At 41.2% G+C, this 20,697-nt stretch overlaps 1 protein-coding gene across 4 annotated transcripts; it reads right to left on the reverse strand.

Annotated features, from left to right (window-relative positions):
* Positions 1-111: 111 nt before the first annotated feature.
* Positions 112-18,873, reverse strand: LOC111949526 (protein FAM118B). 4 transcript variants are annotated; one of them, XM_070434204.1, is made up of 9 exons: positions 18,574-18,859; positions 16,839-17,032; positions 11,756-11,860; positions 11,249-11,552; positions 6,578-6,805; positions 3,592-3,720; positions 3,126-3,423; positions 2,785-2,847; positions 112-2,496 (listed from the first exon to the last, which is right to left on the reverse strand). In XM_070434204.1, exons 3-9 carry the CDS (start codon positions 11,851-11,853, stop codon positions 2,483-2,485), a joined length of 1,134 nt encoding a protein of 377 aa, XP_070290305.1. In that variant the 5' UTR covers positions 11,854-11,860; positions 16,839-17,032; positions 18,574-18,859; the 3' UTR covers positions 112-2,482. The 4 variants fall into 4 exon arrangements, with proteins under 4 accessions (XP_070290305.1, XP_023822552.1, XP_023822553.1 ...); XM_023966784.2 differs by lacking the exon at positions 16,839-17,032 and having other exon boundaries at positions 18,814-18,873; XM_023966785.2 differs by lacking the exon at positions 16,839-17,032 and having other exon boundaries at positions 11,249-11,501.
* Between the last annotated feature and the right edge of the window lie 1,824 nt (positions 18,874-20,697).

Consider the following 20,697-nt stretch of genomic DNA (forward strand, 5'->3'; position numbering starts at 1 on the left):
TATACGTTTTCCAATTCCAACCTTGGAACATAAATGCTGATAGTGTGGTCTGGATAACAAAGGCAAAATGTAATCTCTTGGCAACATGGAAAAGTATTGCAACAGGAAGAGTCGGGTGGCAACTGGTGTACAGTGCATTCGCGAAGTATTCAGACCTTTTCCACATTTTATTTTACAGCCCTATTCTAAAATTGATTTAATTCCCTCAATCTACACCCAAAAACAGGTTTAGAAATGTTCTAATTTAAAGATGAACAGACCTTGTGTGAATAACTATTCATACCCTTTACTATGAGACAATTGATGCATCCTGATCCTTGAGCTGTTTCTACAACTTGAAGCCCACCTGTGGTAAATACAATTTATGGGACATGATTTGGAAAGGCACACACCTGTCTATAAGGTCCTAGTTGACAGTATGTCAGAGCAAAAACCAAGCCATGAGGTCAAAGGAATTGTCCGTAGAGCTCAGACAGGATTGCAGCATTGAAGGTCCCCAAGAAAACAGTCTCCATTCTTAAATGGAAGAAGTTTGGAACCACCCAAGACTCTTCCTAGAGCAGCCGCCCAGCCAAACTGACCAATCGGGGGAGAAGGGCCTTGGTCAGGGAGGTGACCAAGAACTCAATGGTCAGAGCTGCAGAGTTCCTCTGTGGAGATGGGAGAACCTTCCAGAAGCACTCCACCAATCAGGCCTTTATGGTAGTTGCCAGACAGAAACCACTCTTCAGTAAAGGCACATGACAGCCTGAAGGACTCTGACCATGAGAAACAAGATTTTCTGGTCTGATGAAACCAAGATTGAACTCTTTGGCCTGAATGCAAAGCTATCACGTCTAGGGGAAACCTGGCACCATCCCTACGGTGAAGTGTGGGGGCAGCATCATGCTGTGGGGATGTTTGTCAGCTTTAGGAACTGGGAGACTAGTCAGGATAGAGGGAAAGATGAACAGAGGAGAGTACAGAGAGATCCTTGATGAAAACATGCCCCAGAGCGCTCAGGACCTCAGACTGGGGCGAAGGTTCACCTTCCAACAGGCCAATGACACCAAGACAATGTTGGAGTGCCTTCGGGACAAGTCTCTAAGTGGCCCAGCCCAAACCTGATCGAACATCTCTGGAGACCAGAAAATAGCTGTGCAGCGACACTCCCCATCCAACCTGACAGAGCTTGAGGATCTGCAGAGAAGAATGGGAGACACTCCCGAAATACAGATATGCCAAGTTTGTAGAGTCATACCCAAGAAGACTCAAGGCTGTAATCGCTGCCAAAGGTGCTTTAACAAAGCACTGAGTAAAGGGTCTGAATACCTATGTAAGTTTATTTTTACTTTTGCAAAATTGTCAACCTGTTTTTGCTTTGTCATTGGGTATTGTGTGTAGAAATAATATTTAATCCATTGTAGAATAAGGCTGTAACAAAATGTGGAAAGAGTCAAGGGTCTGAATACTTTCCGAATGCACTGTATGATACCAAAGGTTTTATTTTTTTATAGCACAAATACCTACAGATTTCACAAAACATGCAGTATTAAAAATCCAAAAGCCTTATAAAGGACAGTATACTATTTTTTTTTCAGCACGAGTGGCCAAGTGATTGTTACTTTAAAGATGCCTCATCTAACTCAATGGATGTCACTCTGCTGAACCTGCAGACAAGATTRTCAAAAACCTTTCAACATGTTACCATCCTTAACTGCTTCACAGATTGAACTAGCTGCTTTCAAGTTAGCATGTCATGCATTATTTTCAGAGACTACATAGTTAACACCTATTGATGCTGTATGCTTTGAGACTTGACAGTTTCATAAGAGGACCGCATAGTTGATCCTAAACAGGGGAGGATGGGAAGAGCTATAGGACAGGCTCATTAATGTCTGGAATAAATGGAACGGTATCAAACATATGACAACCACGTTTGACCCAGTTCCATTCAAGCCATTACAATGAGCCATCCTCCTATAGCGCATTCCACCAGCCTCCTCTGATGTGGATATGTTGTGCTACATTTTTGCCACGCCTGCTTCTCTTCAAATTCAGGGAGTCTTTAGCATATCTAGGTCCTCAGGACTCTGCAGCCATTCATTCAGGACAGGATTCATTTCCAAATTATGTTGAGCGAGAATCCAGGTCAGGGACCTGTCCTTACGGCATCCCTACTTCACACATCCATCAGTCTGCCATTTCCCTTTCCAACATCCTATTCCAGATGTTAGGGTGTAGGGAAACACTTAGATTGGGTTGCCAGCTGCTTTAACAGTTTACTTTCCTGTTAGCTCCTTGGCTGGGTCTTTCCTTTTGTCATGACAACCGGTAAAGGTGAAAATAAAAACAATAAGCGGGTGACTAGAGTAGTAACATGGGTCTCTTCTGGCCCATATTTGCCTGGCGGAGTAGTAGTAGATCTAATGAAACCTGAGTAGAAGTGGACTGAAGGAACTGTGGATGAAAATGACTGATACTCCTGTCTGTTTTGTGCCTGTCAAGAAGGATAGTCTGGGCAGAAAGAGAGGGAAAACAAATAACATATGAGGACCAACAGCTGTATATTACCACAGACTGCCATGCATTACAGGTAAGCCAGTTGTGTGTAAAGGGGTATGAATTCCAAGGAGGTTTTCACTTATGAAATGCCTGGATATAAGCTTAATAAACYGGTATATTCTAAAAGCCTGGATATAAGCTTTATAAACAGGTATATTCTAACAGGATGAAATGAAAAGTGGATTTTGGGAAATGCCTCTTGCATGCGAGCACTGACAAAGAGAAGCACACAATCCTAACCTTGGAGGCTTTTCTGTGAATGAAAGCCATTCTGGGTTTCCTGTTCTTCTTGGGAGGGAGATCCTATGAAAATCAATGAAATCAACAGATTAACAAATAATAGCGAGAGCAAACAAAGTAGCTACTCATGTTTAAACAGGCTAATGTGCAACTCGGCTCACTAAAATAGAATTCCTCAGTAGCATCACCGTAAGATAAGATCCAAGCCCTAAGTAGATAATTGTTTTACGATTTACACTTCAGTAACATACCACCAACTAGTAAGTGATCCATTGTAGGAAATGGATACAGTATGATTACTAATTGATTACTAGTGATTTCACTGAAACTGGCTTCTTTACCCCAGCCGTTAGTGACAGCGTCGCGGTTGCAGATCTCGTTGGCCAGCCGTTCAAAGTACTCAGGCAGGTCGGAATACTCATTGCCGTAAGAGATGACCTTGATGCCCTTGTCTAGCATGTTGTCCCGCAGCTTCTTGAACTCTCCCACGTCCTCACGCCGCACCAGCATGAAGTGCTCCAGGTCCGACTTGTGTTTGACCGCCTCCAGGAACAGAGCCTGGAAGGTGGTGTCGTCCACCGTGCGCCCGCAGCCCAGGAACACAAACGACTTGGTCTCATACAGTTTCTGGATCTCCCTCTGTCAAACCAAAGGAGTTCAGTTCGCATTATGACACTGACATAATTAACTTCACTACAATTTAACAACACGAGGGGTCTTAAATTGGTTGAAAAAAGTAAAACGGCAACTGCTAAGCGCTGAAACATTTACAGGGTATAATTTAGAAAGGCTGCCTGTCTCACTCACCATGACCTCCGTGTTCCTCAGTACATTCTGGTAGCCAGCAGGGTGCAGTACAATACCGCTGGGATTCGTGTAAACACCGTGAATGTGCAAAACACTCAAACTTCTCTTCCCCTGAGCCCACTCCAGGACCTGTACGGACACAAACATTTCACAGTCTGTCACACCAAATCCTGTTCTCACTGGGTAGGGAGTGACACCGCTAATGTCAGACAGGGATATTAGTCCTGATGGAGACAGGGCATAAATACCACACCTGAAGGTCAATATCGCAGGCTTAATACATGTGAATCATTTAAGAAGACTCAATTATTTTCAACGAGTCTACATAAATAACAATCCATGTTGGGTTCCTGCTAAGGTAAGAGCGTTTATAAGTTCTGCTTAAGGAAAAATCTCTGTCATGTTAGTTCCTATTTCTGATCAAAGACCAATATTGATTAACCCATAAATGTTGACAACAGTTGGAAGTTTGAAACTTTGACCTTGCCATATACTAACTACATCCTACTTCTGTCAGAGACAAAAGACCTTCACAGGTCAATGCATTGACCACTTTCTCTGGTTTAAGGACACCATATTAGAAGGGCAACACTATTAGAAGACATATGTTGGTCTTTGAATCAAACGTTTTCCCTTGAATTCACCTTTAATAAGCCTTAATGTTTTATGTGCAAGAGCATTCCCTGTGTTGTGAGCCTAAACCTGTGACAGTAGTATAGTTAAACTGTCATGCCCTCAGTCTTTCATCAACTACTTCCTCTGATGGCATCTGAAAGTCACAGGGGGCCAAAGCCTATGTTCCAATGCCCACACTTGCATACCACTTAGAATACATGCCCAATATATTGCTTATTAAATAGATGACAATTTTAAAACATTTAACGTTTAAACTGCAATTGTCTTTATCCTTTAAACATTCCGAATAAAAATAATTAAATGACGTGAATTACAACGCAGATCTGGTTCAATGCAGTTCCGGCTACCATACGGCGCTCATCTTACTGCTGTCCCCAACCCACTCAGCAACAAATGGTAGTTAATGACGTTTTTAGGTTCTCTGCTGTGTGCCTCTCCTCCATGTTCTCAGTGGTCAGCACATGGGACTTCATGTCCCACTTCTGATCAATGTGATGGCTCATTGCAGTGATGTATGACAGCGTGTTCATAGATGTTCAACAATGTTGTTAATGCCACTTATGGGGTGTCTTAGAGCTCATACTTTGTACTTGCAGAACAATCATTGTACAATTTCTCCATCCAGGCCGTCACGGTTTTTCGACATGGCATCTTGTAGTCTGGTTCTAGATATGCCATCAGAGCATTGAAGCAATGCCATCAGGGCATTGAAGCTATGCCATCAGGGCATTGAAGCAGACATCCTCTAGCATTGACAATGGCTGCATATCAACTGCAATCATTTCTGTAATCAGCGCTATAATTTTCTCACTGTCCCTTATCACACTTCTTTGGTGTGAAGAGCCTGTCTAATGTCTGTTGGGGGCCTGCGCTACTGTCAGCAACGGTTCAAATGGTTAAGCATTGTACTTGTACTGCAGCTCAATTCCACCTCACAAACTATGCATTTCACCACCTTCTCATTTAACTTCTCTAAGTATTGCCATACAGGACTTCACGGTTGTCATGTCCCTGTCTCACTCTCTGATGATGATGATTGGGACCTGTTAGTGGTAGTTTTGTGATAACTCCACTGTGATTTTAATTTTGTGGGGATTTTTTTTTTCAGTTAGGGATTTTTTTCAAAACGATAATCCCAATTTAATTGAAATGTTCACACCCAACTGCTTCATAGCAAAGTGGTATGCTAGTGTGGCTTCTGTAACAGAGCCTAGACCTGCATTGCATAAATAATACACTACATGACCAAAACTAGGTGGACACCCCTTCAAATTAGTGGATTGACTATTTCAGCCACACCCGCTGCTGACAGGTGCATAAAATCGAGCACACAGCCATGCAATCTCCATAGACAAACATTGGCAGTAGAATGGCCCGTACTGAAGAGCTTAGTGAATTTCAATGTGGCACTGTCATAGGATGCCACAATTCCAACAAGTCAGTTCTTAAAATTTCTGCCATGTTAGAGCTGCCCTGTAAGTGCTGTTATTGTGAAGTGGAAACGTCTAGGAGCAACAACGGCTCAGCCGCTAAGTGGTAAGCCACACAAGCTCACAGAACGGGACCGCAGAGTGCTGAAGAACGTAAAAATCGTCTTTCCTCGGTTGCAACATTCACTACTGAGTTCAAAACTGCCTCTGGAAGCAATGTGAGCACAAGAACTGTTAGTCAGGAGCTTCATGACATGGGTTTCCTTGGCCGTGCAGCCGCACACAAGCCTAAGATCACCATGCACAATGGCAAGCATTGGGTGGAGTGTTGTAAAGCTAGCCGACATTGGACTCTGGAGCAGTGGAGGGATGAATCACGCTTCACCATCTGGCAATCAGACAGTCTAGACGATTCTGTGCTTCCAACTTTGTGGCAACAGTTTGAGGAAGGCCCTTTCCTGTTTCAGCATGACAATGCCCCTGTCCATAAAGTGAGGTCGGTGTGGAAGAACTTGACTGGCCTGCACAGAGCCCTGAACTCAACCCCATTGAACACCTTTGGGATGAATTGGAACGCCAACTGCGAGCCAGGCCTAATCGGCCAACCCTCACTAATGCTCGTGGCTGAATGGAAGCAAGTCTCCGCAGCAATGTTCCAACATCTAGTGGAAAGCCTTCTCAGAAGAGTGGAGGCTGTTATAGCAGCAAAGGGGGGCCCCTCCAATGATTTTGGAATGAGATGTTCGACGAGCATACTTTTAGCCATATAGTGTATTTTCTGGTAAATCCCCAATTGACATCCATRCATGATGTGTTATTGCAGTGAAAATTATGTACACACAATTTAGAATGTGTCCCTAAAGAGCACACAAGGCCATGACTATAGCGATCTTTCCAAAAGGAAAAGGATCCGTTTTTACCTTCTTCTCATCGGTTAGGTCCAGAGACTCCAGCTTCGATCCCTGGTGGGCTGCGTAGATCTCCAGCAGGTTGTCAAAGTTGGTGGTGAGAACCAGCGCTCCACTCTCCATCAACTGCAGTACGGAGCGGAGAAGATGCTTCCCCGCGTTCTCCATCTTACACTCCAGATCGTCAAACACCTCGTACAGGCAGTCCTTGAAGAAGGTTGACCGCACATTGCCTGTTCTCTGCAATGATATGGCAGGAGCACAATTAATAGAGGTTAGTGGGTGTGTATTGATTATACAGATTATACCGCTGGTACTTAACTACTAGGAGGGAGACCATTTAGAAAAGCATTTTCAGGTTTTAAAAAAAGGTACAATAAAGCATTTATGACTGGTTGTTATAGTCATGTAAATGAAAGGTGAAAATGTTTTTCCATCAGTAGCAGGGGCATGTAAACAGTTGCTGTACACGGTGAGTCTAATTGCTATGGAGCAGAGAGTTAGAGGGCAGGCTGTTTGAGTAGCCATGCGATTATGGCCGTCTGTAATGGATAAATCTCATTACTCAGAGCTACGCCGAACGCACACTCTACCTGGCAGTGGCTGTAGGAAAACAAAGGAGAAGGGCTGGCCCGCTATGAATAGCGCACACAGCACAAGCGAGCTTAGCGCACACAGCACAAGCGAGCTGCCTGGCCGACTGCTGGACTGTCCAGAGATTAGAGATCTAGTGGGCTAATTAACTAACAGGATCCCTTTTCACAGGAAGGAAGTCATTATCACCAAGAGCAGGCATCTAGCTACCCACTCACCCTGCTGTTGACTTCTGCACCGAATGCATTCTCCTTTTGTTTGAGGACTTACATAATGACTAAATAAGGTAAAGTAGTACCATGCTCTGATCCTGAGATTGATATAGCCTAGGATGAGACACTAAAGTTGAGTTGTTTTCAACTAACCTGGTCCTAAACAGGGAAAGTTATAATAATTGTCCTTAGTATTTTGCCTAGGTCATTCAACGACAGCATGAAAGGATTTAGGTCACAAACATGCTGATTCTAACCTTCAAATTAGACTCATTAACTGACATTACGGGCCAAAACACAGCACTAATCCACAGTTATTTACATTGTTTAGATTGCTCTCGTTATAGCACCAATACCATTGGGTTAAACTGCTGTGTCCCACCCAGTATTTGATCCCTTCTTGAGATGAGGGACACTCCCTTCTCGCAGAAGCCTCGGTTCTCTTCAGCTGTTCTGTGAACAAGCACCCAGTGGGCACACACTGGTTGAATGAAATTACGTTGATCCAACATGGAATAGACGTTGAATTGACGTCTGTGCATGGTGGGCAACAATGTGACTAAAAGACTAAACAAGGTGAAGCCATGACYAATTTCTCCTTCTACACTCTACGACAGTCCTCAAGCTACATGAGTCCTCTTTTCAATGCGTTTCTTTCTCTTTACACTTTCAGCATACTAGGTAGAGGTCGACCGATTAATCGGAATGGGCGATTAAATAGGGACTATTTCAAGTTTTCAAAACAATCGGTAATCAGCATTTTTGGACACCGATTATGGCCGATTACATTGCACTCCACGAGAAGACTGCGTGGCAGGCTGACTACCTGTTATGCGAGTGCAGCAAGGAGCCAAGGTAAGGTCCTAGCTAGCATTAAACTTATCTTATAAAAAACAATCAATCTTAACATAATCACTAGTTAACTACACAAGGTTAATGATATTACTAGTTTATCTAGCTTGTCCTGCGTTGCATACAATCGACGCGGTGCCTGCTAATTTATCATTGAATCACAGCCTACTTCGCCAAACGGGTGATTTAACAATCGCATTCGCAAAAAAAGCTGTCATTGCACCAATGTGTAACTAACCATAAACATCAATGCCTTTCTTAAAATCAATACACAAGTATTTTTAAACCTGCAAATTTAGTTAATATTGCCTGTTAACATGAATTTKTTTTAACTTCTTATGGCTGCAGCGGCAGTATTGAGTAGCTTGGATGAAAGGTGCACAGAGGTGCCCAGAGTAAACGGCCTGCTCCTCAGTCATAGTTGCTAATATATGCATATTATTATTAGTATTGGATAGAAAACACTGAAGTTTCTAAAACTGTTTGAATTATGTCTGAGTATACAGAACTCATATGGCAGGCAAAAACCTGAGAAAATATCCAAACAGGAAGTGGAAATTCTGAGGCTGGTGGATTTTCAACCAAGATCCCATTGAAATTACAGCGAGATATGAATGGGTTTGCACTTCCTACGGCTTCCACTAGATGTCAACAGTCTGTAGAACTTTGTCTGATGACTCTACTGTGAAGGGGGGCCGAATTAGAGAATAATTAGTCACCACTGCCATGACCTGACCATGCTTTCACCATGCGCGTTCACATAAGAGGGAGCTCCGTTCCATCGCTCATCTGAAGTCAATGTAATTCTCCGGTTGGAACGTTATTCAAGATTTATGTTAACAACATTCTAAAGATTGATTCAATACATCGTTTGACATGTTTATACTGACTGTTACGGAACTTTTGGACATTTCGTCACGTTTTAGTGAACGCGCTTGTGACCTAACATAATCGTTTGTGGTGCTTTCGCTGAAAAGCATATTTGAAATCGGACACTTTGGTGGGATTAACAACAAGATTACCTTTAAAATGGTATAAGACACATGTATGTTTAAGGAATTTTAATTATGAGATTTCTGTTGTTTTGAATTTGGCGCAATGCACTTTCACTGGCTGTTGTCATATCATCCTGTTAACGGGATTGCAGCCATAAGAAGTTAACTAGGGAAATTGTGTCACTTCTCTTGCGTTCTGTGCAAGCAGAGTCAGGGTATATGCAGCAGTTTGGGCCGCCTGGCTCGTTGCGAACTGTGTGAAGACCATTTCTTCCTAACAAAGACCGTAATTAATTTGCCAGAAATGTACATAATTATGACATAACATTGCTGTTACATTGCACAACCTTCAATATTTAGACTTAGAGATGCCACCCGTTAGATAAAATACGGAACGGTTCCGTATTTCACTGAAAGAATAAACGTTTTGTTTTCGAAATGATCGTTTCCGGATTTGACCATATTAATGACCTAAGGCTCGTATTTCTGTGTTATTATATTATAATTAAGTCTATGATTTGATAGAGCAGTCTGACTAAGCGGTGGTAAGCAGCAGGCTCGTAAGCATTCATTCAAACAGCACTTTCCTACATTTGCATGCAGCTCTTCGCTGTGCTTCAAGCATTGCGCTGTTTATAACTTCAAGCCTATCAACTCCCGAGATGAGGCTGGCAATACTAAAGTACCTATTAGAACATCCAATAGTCAAAGGTATATGAAATACAAATCGTATAGAGAGAAATAGTCCTATAATAACTACAACCTAAAACTTCTTACCTGGGAATATTGAAGACTCATGTTAAAAGGAACCACCAGCTTTCATATGTTCTGAGCAAGGAACTTAAACGTTACCTTTTTTACATGGCACATATTGCACTTTTACTTTCTTCTCCAACACTTTGTTTTTGCATTATTTAAACCAAATTGAACACATTTCATTATTTATTTGAGACTAAATTGATTTTATTGATGTATTATATTAAGTTAAAATAAGTGTTCATTCAGTATTGTTGTAATTGTCATTATTACAAATATATAAAAATCGGCCGATTAATCGGTATCGGCTTTTTTTGGTCCCCCAATAATCAGTATCGTCGTTGAAAAATCATAATCGGTCGACCTCTAATACTAGGTTCTAAAGAATTTGAGATTCAGGCTACTTCATATCGCAAGCGCCATACATCTATAATTCGATATTCAATTGTTTTATGTTCCGCTACAATTGCGTGCCCCGTTCTGATAAGATGCGCACCACCGCCTGCTAAGAACAGAAAAATATTTCCCACAGGGTCCATGGCTGTGTAATCACCTGATCTGCATGATCGTGAACCTGGAATAAAAGCGATGGATAAACCCACACTGGGCAGTTGGTTCCTTTTGTGACAACAGGCGGGCTGCTGAAACAAAGCATGTTTAAGCAATTTGAAAGGAGCGATGAGACATGACTAACACTGAAGGCAGATGGTATTAAGGCCTCATCAACCGGTTATGGTTTGAGCTGACCTGGTATGAAGGGGATACGGGCCGGTACGGAAATCCCAAAATGTTTCCCCTTGAATTTCTCCGTCATTTAGTCTCGGTCCACTGATTCGTTGACTTATTGAGAGAAATCAATGGGAGGTTATTCACTGGGGGGATTTCTTCATCTAGCGAATCAAATAACAGGCCTTAAAAGTCCTTAATAACCTGAGTGCCAGAACTGGTTGAGCCAACTTGTGTGGCTTTGAAAACAAGGAATTTAATGATGACGTGTTGTAGTAATTCATCAGTGCTGTACTTAAGGTTAGGGCATCACCTTTTACACAGAACACAGGTTGAAAAACCTGAATCAAACGTTTTAGAATTTAGATAAAAACATTGAACTATGCTGACTCCTTGCCACTGTCATTCCCACTATGATTACAAATCCCAATAAAGGAAAGTTTACAATGAAAGTCACTGGTGTGTCTCAACCAGCTGGAGACAGTGTATTGGCAGTGTGCTGTCCACATCTGGCTGTATGTGTGCGCACAGGAGCGGGGAAGCCTTACCGGAGAGAGCTTCTGGATGAGGTCATGAGCCACGTGGACTAGGTTCTTGTCCTCCTGCAGGCTCTTCTGAAAACGCCTACTCTCCTCTTCCTCGAGGAGGTCAAAGTCGTTGGCCGCGTCCAACAAGGCCTGGATCAAACCCTTCCAGGAGCGCAACGCGGGGACCTGAGGGGCCACAGCTGAACTCACCCCTGTACCAATAACTAGGACCAGCTCGGGCGCCCGCTTGGTCTTCAGGCTGGGCAGCAGTTTCCTTTGGGGCAGGCAGAGATTGAGTGATGGTTCCATTGATGGTTCCCAAATCCTTAGACAACATGAAGGTTAAACAAATCATGGCAAGTTTACTTGGCTGCTGTTTAACTCAAACCTAGGCTGAAAAGGTAAAGAATGGGTTTAGAAACAGAAACTAAGAGAAAAAGTTCCTGACCAGTCTTATATTGATAATGCCTTGGCATATAAAGAGGAACTGAGTACTAAATGTAGGCTACTCATATCAGTTTTTGATACCTGGGTTTTTTGGTGTTGGAGTCAACATCCTGAGTATCAGCATGAGCTGGTCGCTTCTCGGTTTTCACAGTCACAACAGAGGCCACCACAGAGGCCATTCAGCTTCTGTAAGACAACCATGAGATTGAATATACAGTTGAAGTCGGAAGTTTACATACACCTTAGCCAAATACATTTAAAACTCAGTTTCACAATTCCTGACATTTTATCCTAGTAAAAATACCCTGTCTTAGGTCAGTTAGGATCACCACTTTATTTTAAGAATGTGAAATGTCAGAAATAGTAGAGTGATTTATTTCAGCTTTTATTTCTTTCATCACATTCCCAGTGGGTCAGAAGTTTACATGCACTCAATTACTATTTGGTAGCATTGCCTTTAAATTGTTAAACTTGGGTCGAACGTTTCGGGTAGCCTTCCACGAGCTTCCCACAATAAGTTGGGCGAATTTTGGCCCATTCCTCCTGTCAGGTCTGTAGGACTCCTTGCTCGCACACACTTTTTCAGTTCTGCCCACACATTTTCTATTGGATTGAGGTCAGGGCTTTGTGATGGCCACTCTAATACCTTGACTTTGTTGTTCTTAAGCCATTTTGGCACAACTTTGGAAGTATGCTTGGAATTATTGTCCATTTGGAAGACCCATTTGCGACCAAGCTTTAACTTCCTGACTGATGTTTTGAGATGTTGCTTCAATATATCCACAATTTTTCTTCCTTGTGAAGCCATCTATTTGTGAAGTGCACCAGTCCCTCCTGCAGCAAAGCACCCCCACAACATGATGCTGCCACCCCCGTGCTACACGGTTGGGATGGTGTTCTTCGGCTGGCAAGCCTCCCCATTTCACTCCAAACATAACGATGGTCATTATGGCCAAACAGTTCTATTTCTGTTTCATRAGACCAGAGGACATTTCTTCAAAAAGMACAATCTTTGTCCCCATGTGCAGTTGCAAACTGTAGTCTGGCTTTTTTATGGAGGTTTTGGAGCAGTGGCTTCTTCCTTGCTGAGCAGCCTTTCAGGTTATGTCGATATAGGACTCGTTTTACTGTGGAAATAAATACTTTTAAAAACCTGTTTCCTCCAGCATCTTCACACGGTCCTTTGCTGTTGTTCTGGGATTGATTTGCACTTTTCGCACCAAAGTACGTTCATCTCTAGGAGACAGACTGCGTCTCCTTCCTGAGCGGTATGACAACTGCGTGGTCCCATTGTGTTTATACTTGCGTACTACTGTTTGTACAGATGAACGTGGTACCTTCAGGCGTTTGGAAATTGCTCCCATGGATGAACCAGACTTGTGGAGGTCTCCAATTTTCTTTTCTGAGAGCTTGGCTGATTTATTTTGATTTTCCCATGATGTCAAGCAAAGAGGCACTGTGTTTGAAGGTAGGCCTTGAAATACATCCACAGGTACACCTCCAATTGACTCAAATTATGTCAATTAGCTTATCAGAAGCTTCTAAAGCTATGACATCATTTTCTGGAATTTTTCAAACTGTTTAACCTCTCTAGGGTATGTGGGACGGTAGCGTCCCACCTCGTCAACAGCCAGTGAGACTGCAGGGCGCCAAATTCAAAACAGAAATCCCATAATTTAAATTCCTCAAACATACAAGTATTTTAAACCATTTTAAAGATACACTTGTTGTAAATCCAGCCAAAGTATCCGATTTCAAAAAGGTTTTACGACGAAAGCACACCAAACGATTATGTTAGGTATGAGCCACACTCACAGAAAAAGACAGCCATTTTTTCAGCCAAAGAGAGGAGTAACAAAAAGCAGAAAGAGATAAAATGAATCACTAACCTTTGATGATCTTCATGTTACACAATACATGTATGTTTTGTTCGGTAAAGTTCATATTTATATCCACAAATCTGAGTTTAGGCGGGACGCTACTGTCTCACTTGGCAAAAAGCCAGAGAAAATGCAGTGCGCCAAAATCAAATTAATTACTATGAAAATGACTATAAAAATCTAACTTTCATTAAATCACACATGATAGATACCTAATTAAAGCTACACTGGTTGTGAATCCAGCAAACATGTCAGAATTCAAATAGGCTTTTCGGCGAAAGCAAACGATGCTATTATCTGAGGATAGCACAATAGTAAACAAAGAGAAATAAGCATATTTCAACCCTGCAGGCACGACACAAAACGCAGAAATAAAAATATAATTCATGCCTTACCTTTGACGAGCTTCTGTTGTTGGCACTCCAATATGTCCCATAAACATCACAAATGGTCCTTTTGTTCGATTAATTCTGTCGATATATATCCAAAATGTCCATTTATTTGGCGCGTTTGATCCAGAAAAACACTGGTTCCAACTTGCTCAAATGTGACTACAAAATATCTCAAAGGTTACCTGTAAACTTTGCCAAAAAATGTCAAACTACTTTTGTAATACAACTTTAGGTATTTTTTAACGTTAATAATCGATCAAATTGAAGACGGGATGATCTGTGTTCAATACAGGATTAAAACCAACTATAGCTAGCTTTCTGGTCACACGCTTCTATCTAACAGGACACTTCATGTGACTCTCGTTCAAGATAGCCGTACTTCTTCATTACACAAAGGAATAACCTCAACCAATTTCTCAAGACTGTTGACATCCAGTGGAAGCGGTAGGAACTACAAGCAGGTCCCTTAGAAATCTGTTTTCCTAATGAAAWCTCATTGAAAAGAGAGTGCTAAATAAGTTCTGTTATACTCACAGACATGATTCAAACAGTTTTAGAAACTTCAGAGTGTTTTCTATCCAAATCTACTAATAATATGCATATCTTATCTTCTGGGGATGAGTAGCTGGCAGTTGAATTTGGGCATGCTTTTCATCCAAAATTCCAAATGCTGCCCCCTACCCTAGAGAAGTTAAAGGCACAGTCAATTTAGTGTATGTAAACGTCTGACCCACTGGAATTGTGATACAGTGAATTATAAGTGAAATAATCTGTCTGGAAACAATTGTTGGAGAAATTACTTGTGTCATGCACAAAATAGATGTCCTAACCGACTAGCCAAAGCGATAGTTTGTTACAATACATTTGTGGAGTGGTTGACAAACGAGTTTTAATGACTCCAACCTAAGCGTATGTAAACTTCCGACTTCAACTGTACATACAATGCCATCAAATCAAAGCAATAACTTAAGTGCAATGCAATCTGGAGGGACCACAGAGAGTCATGATCTCGGTTTACTGTATCATACATAGAACAGCACCCTTACAGGGCAGTATCCCACTGTCCCCATTGCTACCGAAGGCAGGGCAGCAGATTCACCTTACACTAGCCTTACACAATGGAACATTCATGGGGATAACCCAGAGAAGATTTAAATCACCAAGTACTGTGAGATAGCTAACTATGGGCAATTCCACTCTGGTTTTTCACTTTAAAATGTACGCCAAACAAAAAAACTATTGATTTCGATTTTTAACAAACCACACAACTCTATGCACCATGACTACTTTGAACAATTTACACAGTATAAACTTTGCAGATGCAACATTTGGTAACAGAATGGTAAAATCTCCCTCAATTTTATTCTGTGACCAGACTTTGTATCTGCACAGTTCTTCCTGTAAATGTTTTTTTTTAATGGAAATTGTTAAAGACACACTATGTGGAAATCGCTCCGCCATTTCCTGGTTGCTAAAATTCGAATAGTTCACATAATTTTAGTTTATGTGACAAAACAAGCAAGTACAGTGTAGAGAATCATTGTACCATGTAAACCGCTGACCCATTTAAACCGCTGTGAAATATACTTTCAGGAACCAAAAATATTTCATTTTCGTCCGTTTGAAGCTGGTGTACAAAACCAAAAGTAAAAGACGCAAAATCGAAACTTCAGAACAGGAAGCATAGAAATAGCGCACATAGAACAGATTACTACTGCTTCTTAACCCTTTTTCACATTACCCATAAGCACTCTGTTACATTGCAAAGGATGTCATGCATTTCAATGGAGACGTCCACAGTGGAGTGAAAACACAACGCCCCCCTTACGGTTGAAGGTTCCGTGGATACTTAGATTTTTTTTATTTTTTTATWATTTTTTTATTATTATTATATWTTTTTTTTGTACTTTGCCTGGTCTTCAGTCCAGCCAGAGTCCGTCGGAGAACAGGAAGTTACAAAAACTGAATAGATGAAAATGTGGTTTTCGGGTGATGGCTTTATAGCTAGCAAATTCTAAACAATTACACATTTCTATAAGTAAGTACTAGTTTAACAGTAATGTTAGATAATACACTTTGGCTGTCAACCCAATTATATTATGACTGTTGCCTCCCATTTAAGTTTGATGGTAATGACATTTGTTTTTTATTATAATTGTTAGGTGGAGGTTGCTAGCTACAACGGTATCTTCYACCTAGCCTAGCTTTTAGCTGCTCTGCAGTGCAAGCTAGCTTGACTTGCATTAGTTGAGGTAAAAGTAACTAAACAAAACATGTTCTATTATCACCTGAAACAATATATTTATCCTTGAATGAAAAGGTAATATCTCCCAAAATAAATATGCTCTCTGAAGAGACAGGCTCTCAATATTGTGTTACAAACACTAACGTAAACTCACCCCATTCCGTACAAATGTGCGCCACCGCGACATTCAAACGAGGCTACAAAGAAAACTAAATGGGACTGTAGCTACTGTATTGACATCAAATTCTGGGGTGTGAACTACGTTTCTATTCAAGCGTTGATCGACATGGTAATGGCTCTATAGCATTGGAGAAAAGTAGAGAAAACTGACCCTCCGTTACATCGTGACTTGTCATGCTGTAACGTACAGCACGCATAAAGCAAATACTTCTGTCTTACAATCTCTCTCCACCAGGTGTAGCACTTCTCTCATCGTTTAAAAACAAGAAATGGACAGTGACGGGGTAAGGGGGGGATACCTAGGCATTTTTTGCGTCATCACTGCAAGCATCATGACTTTCAAAGCCACTGTTTACTTCTGAAGATCACTTTAGCACTGCCCTAAAAACCCAATTCAAATTCGACACAAACCTTCCAATAGGTATGTAATGACACATTATATAAACTCTTTATAGTGTTTTATTTACATTTTAGAGGCGGTAAGGTGATAAGTTGGACAGATCGAGTGAAAAAAAAGTCGTTTTCTCACACATCTCCTCTCCTTCTCACTATCACGCATTAGTTTCGCTTCCCCACCCGCCATTTTTAAAAAGACCCGAAGGAGCTCATTGCCTTCTTGAATTATGCAGAAACGGGCAGCGTGAAGGTCTCGGCATGAATTCTGTTGGAAAGGGGAGAAATTGTGCTTTAAAATGGTATTGAAATTACAGTTGATCAGGAAGTATTACGTTTTTGGGGCGCTAAAATAAGGTCAATTGTACAGACCAAGGCGATGTACAAAAGTGAGTGAGTTTACGTTACACTCACAGATAGAACAATGGGACAGATATTTCACGAAAGCATCCGCTTAGCTTTTTCACTCACTGCCAAATATGGTAGTGAGTGAAAAAGAAGATGGAACGAGATAGATTTTGGCCGACATTCTGCAAATTTTCTCATCGATTAAACATTTGATCTCAATACGATTTTCTGTTCCCAAAACTAAAATATGTTACAAACAGAGTGGACTACATTTTGTAAACGTTATTCTTTGCCAGTTTTTAAAAATGGCGTTGTTTAGAAGGGGTGCAAAGGCAAACGGAGTTATTGCACACGCACACTTCAGAGTAGGCGTTCCCTAACCGAAATGTGCGAATAAATGCTTGGACCCACCAATAGGATGTCGCTAGCTCATGCTTGGCTCTGCCCACCTCCATGCTAGTTCTGCCCACTATGACTAATTTGTTCCCACCTGAAACAATGGGCTGTGGTCTATATTGGTTTAATTATACACCACTTTTGGGGCTCTCCAGTGGAGCAGCGGTCTAAGTGCTAGAGGTGTCACTACAGACCCTGGTTTCATTCCAGGCTGAATCACAACCGGCTGTGATTGGGAGTCCCATAGGGCGGCACACAATTGGCCCAGTGTTGCTAGGTTAGGCCACCATTGTAAATAAGAATCTGTTCTTTAACTGATTTGCCTAGTTAAATAAAAACATGTAAAACTTGTCTGATCAGTGGCGGGCAAGACTCTGTGAAAATGACGTATGGCGTAATGAAAAACGTCACGACGTGAATTGGTTATAGATCTATAACTTACATTTCTATGTGAATTTAATCGGGTCGCCCAAAAAGTTACATATTGCAGCATTAAAGGTAGTCCTCAAATTGTGCATAGAGTTCTATGGTTTGTTAAACTTTGAAATCTGTGTTTGTTTGGTATAGCTGCATTTTATAGTAATACATCTGAGTCTCAGCGTAATCTTCGGTAGCTAGCTAAAGTCGTGCTTGAGGCTTATTTATTGTATCATTATTGCAATAATAGTCTTGGTGCTAAATAAGAATGATCATATCCTCCGTCTGGAGACCTTTCCTGACAAACTTCAACTAAGGAAACATGTTTTTTTTTGTTGACGTGTACATTTATGAAAGCAAAATTTGAATAAAAAAAATGGACAACAATAAGCAAAAGTTAGCTGACTGTACAGTACACTGTATACTTCTTTGTCTTTATCGTTACTGGCCAACTGACGTTAGATAGCTAGCTAGCTACTAGCTAAGTAAGTGAAGTGCGCTGTCAGGAAGAACTGGCTAACGTTACGTTAGCTAACCAGCAGGTAAAAGTTCAATGTACATTAGGCTAGCTAGAATTACGTTAAAGTTGAGCTTGCTGTGAAATATAACACACTGGCTTGTTAAATTCACACAAGTATTTACACTTACCCTGATAACTCCAACAGGTTGCTTTTTTTGGTCTTGTTAACGTTAAGTTAGCTGGCATGCAACTGCGAGTTAAAAATCAGTCTACCGACATATCCTGCTTTAAAAGCCGGTATTTGCAATTGTTGTACTTGACATGGCGTAGTCTGAGTGCCTTTGCCTGCTAGATATTATTCTTAGCAAATCTATTTAGCTATAAACATTTCTGTCGACTTCCTCTGTGTACACAACCTGTCGACTCACATGCTGCTGGAGGTCTGTGTGTGTCGTGATGAGTTGGACAAAGGATGTGCTTGGTGCGCGACTACCACAGATAGAACAATGGGACAGATATTTCACCGGATGTATAAATGTGAAGCTTCTGGTTGGCAGTTCCACTAATTGCCAAATATGGTAGTGAGAGGAAGCACACTGGCCGGCAGTGGGAGAAGATGGAACGAGATGGATTTTGACTGACGTTCTGCACATCGATGAGACGTTTGATTTCAATACAGTTTCTGTTCCCTAACTAGAATATGTTATGAACAGATTGGACAGTTTTTTTTACTTTACCCTTTGCAGAAGTTTGAAAAAAATTGCGTTGTTTAGGAGAACAAACGTGAATTAAGTTATTGCACACGCGCACTTCAAAGAGTTAGGCGTTCCCTAACTGAAATATGCAGATGAGCATGAACGCGCCAATTAGGATCTAGCTCGACTCTGCTCGTCTCATTGTTTGTACTGCCCACTATGACTAATTTATTCCCGTTTGAAACGACAGGCTGCGGTCTGTCTTAGTTTAGTTGTAAAAATCTTTGCTACTACTGTAAATCCCACTTATTCTTCTGTGGGTTTTATGGCAGACTTCAACACAAAAATGGTATTACCGCCACCAACTGGATAGGGTTGAAAAAAACAAGGTAAAAATAAAACCCATACGTGACTGAGAAAACTAACTTAATCCACACAAAATAAAACAATAAAAAACATGTTGACAAAACCAAAACTCCCACTTCCTCCTTCCTTCAAATCTCCATATTTCCCTTCTCAGGCTCTATGACGTGAGAGGGTGGTACGGCTTGTGATAATACTCCATGCAACTCCTCCGCCGAGAAGTCTTTCAGTCCCAGGAACCATTCCGCCGCAGCCACAATGATATCTATTTTCCTGGACTTCCTCTCCACAATGGCAGTACCATTAATCATCATAGCTATAAAGGCCGCAAAGTCCACCTTCTTAACTTTTAACATATCTGGGTCCTGCTGTTGAACGGCAACCGCTGCAGCCTTCAGTGAAGGCCTATCCACCACCATGGACTCTTCAGGAGCACCAATCGAACCATCAACCCTTTTAACAGCAGCTGCATATGAAATGCTCTGGACAGCCCTGACTTTGGCCACCTCATTCTCTTCCACCCTTGTTAGGAATTCCAAAGACGTGGCTTCATGGTTCCCACCACAATTGCAAAAGGTCACATTTTCAACACTTTTAAAACACATGATACAATATTTTCCACAACTTGAACATCTCGGCTTCTCCCTTCTGCAAAAACTTGAAAAATGTCAAAAAGCTTTACAATAATCACACTGCATTGGTCTTGGAACAAATGCTCTGACTCTGTAGTTTATATTTCTCAACTGCACTTGAGTAGAAAGAGACTCCGTTTAAAAAAACTAAAGAACAGATACAGATATATGTACAGTACCAGTCAAAAGTTTGGACACACCTACTCATTCAAGGGTTTTTCTTTATTTTTAATTTTTTTTACGATGTAGAATAATAGTGAAGACATCAAAACTATGAAATAACACATATGGAATCATGTAGTAACCACATTTTTTTTACACAAATCAAAATATATTTTATATTTTACATTCTTCAAAGTAGCCATCCTTTGCCTTGATGACAGCTTTGCACACATGGCGTTCTCTCAACCAGCTTCATGAGGTAGTCACCTTGACTGCATCCACTTTTCCCAGCACCTTCTTCACCATCCTCGTGACTTCAAAAGAGTTTCCCAAATGAACATCCTTATCCAAAAAACGTACTCCAACAAGCAATGATTCATCATTCATTTTCCACAACAATTTGAGCCCTTTTTGTTCCATTCTTGGACTTCACTGTTGTCCACTCATCTTTCTCACTAAC

This window comes from Salvelinus sp. IW2-2015, linkage group LG22, assembly GCF_002910315.2.
Source record: "Salvelinus sp. IW2-2015 linkage group LG22, ASM291031v2, whole genome shotgun sequence".
Classification (NCBI taxonomy): domain Eukaryota; kingdom Metazoa; phylum Chordata; class Actinopteri; order Salmoniformes; family Salmonidae; genus Salvelinus; species Salvelinus sp. IW2-2015.